This window comes from Pinus tabuliformis, chromosome 9 (genome assembly GCF_031772625.1).
Source record: "Pinus tabuliformis cultivar Carrire ecotype Pingquan chromosome 9, CPIR1, whole genome shotgun sequence".
Classification (NCBI taxonomy): domain Eukaryota; kingdom Viridiplantae; phylum Streptophyta; class Pinopsida; order Pinales; family Pinaceae; genus Pinus; species Pinus tabuliformis.
In genome coordinates this window covers 521774558-521778106 of record NC_142307.1, presented here as the reverse complement: position 1 = coordinate 521778106, position 3549 = coordinate 521774558, and the positions used below count along the sequence as shown (strand labels likewise).

The 3549-nt window shown below is 46.6% G+C and overlaps 1 protein-coding gene across 1 annotated transcript; it reads left to right on the top strand.

The window, feature by feature from the left end:
- Positions 1 to 472: 472 nt before the first annotated feature.
- Positions 473 to 1011, top strand: LOC149149501 (uncharacterized). Its single transcript, XM_089439271.1, has one exon. The coding sequence runs from the start codon at positions 494 to 496 to the stop codon at positions 980 to 982; it is 489 nt and encodes a 162-aa protein (XP_089295397.1). The 5' UTR covers positions 473 to 493; the 3' UTR covers positions 983 to 1011.
- Positions 1012 to 3549: the final 2538 nt, after the last annotated feature.

The window sequence follows — 3549 nt, the reverse complement described above, 5'->3', positions numbered from 1 at the left end:
AATAATAAGTTTTGGTGGGGGGGAAGTTCTCAACGAATGACTCCAAAATTGATCTGTCGTGTAACATGGTCAACACACGCCCATCGCCATAGTTTTAATCGTCGGTTTTAATAATACGTTTTTGGAAAGTGGAGAAAAAAAAAAATCGATCCTTCGTGTAATGTACGGTCAACACACGCCACTGTTTTTAACTCACATGCGTCGGATTTTTGGAGACCTGATGCCAAAACCCTGGCCAAGAGCACCGTCACACGACAAGTCATGGAACGAACTTTCCTTGACGTGGATCGCTCCCTTCCACTCACTCTTCCTATTTATTTATTTCTTATACCAAAATTATTATGCACTCCCTATCTATTTCTGTAATCCCTATCTATTCATATAATCCCCTATTTCTATTATCCCATGTGTGAGTTGTTCATCAGTACTAGGCCAAAGGGATTTTTTGTTCTCAGAAGCAAGGCGATTCGAACACGCGCCTTCTGCCAGGCAAATGTTTGGTGGTGTTGTAAAAAAGTCGGGAGAAATGGCTGCAAACCAAAGTGATGGCGCTGCTGCTGTTGAATTTGTGGAGAAAAGGTCGTTTGAATCGACAGAGAGTCATGACGATGATGCGGCCGAGTTTCGAACCTTGGTCTCCCAGCCCCAGCCGCAGCCTGTTAGTCGATCGCAGAAGCAGGCGCCGGCTAAAATGCAGGTGACAAGGCTATCGCTGGAATCGATGGGGTTATGTTGCAGGAGCCCAATTCCTTTCTTATCTCCAATCCTGGTGTCGCCATTAGGAGGAAGAGATCTTGAGAAGTCACTGCTTACTGAAGAAGCTGGAAAAAAAAACCCAGCGGTTGATGAAGAAAGCGTAGGTAGTGTTGTGATTCCAACGAATGGATGGCAACACCCCGCGGCTCCCTTTTTAGTCGAGAAGGGTTGCTCCTTCTCCAATTGCTTTGTGGAATTATGTGTTCAAGACCGTTGTTGTTCGTGATTCACTTGTGTATGGAGGGGGCTTTTTCGACACCATCTGTCATGCCCCCAGGCCTACCGTAGTCTTCATGCCCCCAGGCCTACCGTAGTCTTCCAACCGTACTTGGCGAGGTGCGGCACCACCGAATACTTTCTTTTCACCAATACTTATGTTCGTGGACTACGCCTAACCACTTGTCCTACTTAGTTTGTGTTTCTCAACCAAGTAATTATTATGTTTCCTTTGTACCAATGAACACCCATACACATTCATTATCATCAACAATTATACAAGACAACACAATTGCACAGTATAAAGGGAGGGACAACTCCCTGAACAATGAGTCTACCCGAATAATATATTATACAACTTTACAAAGTTACAATGCTTTACAAGTATACTTGGAAACACCAAGTTTCATACTTAGCGAATTTCACATCATCATCACACCTCCGTGTGATAACCAAGATTTCCTTGCCCAAGTCGGGCGGGCGTGCCCTCACATGCGCTACCAACCAAACTTCACAACCGAAGCTTGTCGACGGGCGGGCGACCTCACCCGAGTCACCTCTCGTTCCACCTCCACATTTGCCTTCACACGACGGGCGGGCGCTCACCCGAGTTACCCAAGAACCCGTGCACGCCTTCGCACAACCGGGCGCCCGACGCCTTCACCCATGCACCGGCGCCTCACGCCTTTGTTGAAAACTCGTGCCCACTTAAGCGACCTACCCAAGACTTGGGCGCATACGACTTGCGCCTTTCTTCCTTGCTATGGCTCTTTATCTACGCACTTCTTCGTTGAAGACTCTTGCTTGAGCGCTTGTCCAAATGACTCCATCGTATTTTTTACTTATATGGATGGTTGGGCGAGTTGGCTGCCCAAGCCGACTCATCCACCACGTAGTAAAACGCCCCTACTCATCGCAAATCCATCGATTATGTGTATCGGCCTTTGCATAACTCGTAGGTTGGCCGTGGGTTGAGCGTTCATGCTCCCCACGCTATAAAACATGTCGCTCTATCCTTCTATGCGCATCATAACATATCCCTTCGCACATTTTGGTCGTAGAGCTTCATACTTCGCTCGTTCACCAACAAGCTCGCACCTTACGCCGATGGGTGTGCCAAGGACTGCAGGTCCTTACATCCTCCTTCCCCTGAAATCATTGTCGTCCTCGACAACATACCATCCTGGTAGCCATCCACCAAGATCATCAACAACTGTCTCATCCTTGGTCCATGATGTCAACTCCTCCACATACTACAAACATCCCTGCAACATATGTAGAACCACCATGTCCATCATGTGTCATCCCATCCTGTGAACTGTCCTCCTTTCCTGCCTGATGCCAACATCTCTCTGGTACACTGCTAGCCCCCATGACTTGAACTAGTCGGGTGATCAGTCCAACTGTCACGCTCAAATCATAAGAATGTCCATCCTTATGCCTTCACCAACCTATCTCAGATTCTGACACATCCTGGAATCACCAAGAATCTCTTCTATTCTCAGGTCCATGGAAACTCCATCCCATATGCAACATGTCATGATGCTTGATGCCAAGCCATCCCTACACCATCTGTCATACCTGCTCAACCTGTTTTAAGGACTCACTGCCATGAGTAGCTAACAATGAGCCCCATCTTCTATGTCATCTAAGAAGATGTGGAGGGAGTAGAGCCTGAAGGCTCACCCTCACTAATCATCTCAATCCATTTGTCAGGATTCTCTATCTCCATCCTCTGTAGATAAGTGACCCGATCCTCCTCTTGGACATTCGGCCTCACATATGCCTCATCATCATCATCCTCCTCCTCAACCACTTCTAGCCTTCTTGACAAATCCAAGATACTATTAAAAAGTGTCATGATGACCAATGACTGCCCGGTAAGCTTTGTCTCAACAGTGGACAACCGCTTACTCATGTTTTCTATTCGCTTCTCGTCCTCCATTTGCATCACTGCCAACTTACAATCAGGCTTTGTCACTCCAATGGTTGGAACACCAATGGGTACATCTTCCCTTCCATCGTAAATGTACAGCCTCTTCAAATGTGGAACAATCATAGCATCGAATTGTTTCAAGAATTCCATCCCCAGCACAGCTTCATAGTCATCAATCCGCACTATAGTGAAGTCGACTTTCCCGGTCCACTCACCTAGTGTTGTGTCCACTTTTTTAGCTACACCAAGAACACAATCAAGAGGAGAATTCATTGTCTTCATTTGTGCCTTCACCGGTACAAATTTCAGCCCAATCCTTCTCGCAGTATCTTCACTCATGAAGTTGTGAGTAGCCCCACTATCCACCATAGTGAGTATATCAGCACTCCCAATCTTCATCCGAACATACTCCAAACTGTTCCTCTTAGGATCCCTCCGAGAGACCACCTTTGTAGCAGCAACAGCACCAAGTATCTGCATCATCCCCACAGAAGCTTCTTCATTCTTCGCATTAGATTGTGCAATAGCAGCCACTTTCGGTCTGGAAGGACAATTCTTCACCGTATGTGGTTCAACACATATCCAACACTTCAAGGCTTTCTTCGTCTTCGACTTATCATCTGATTTCGAAGCATCATCAT

Excerpts from the sequence above, each read along its gene's own strand:
- LOC149149501 (XM_089439271.1), top strand. The coding sequence starts at position 494 with ATGTTTGGTGGTGTTGTAAAAAAGTCGGGAGAAATGGCTGCAAACCAA.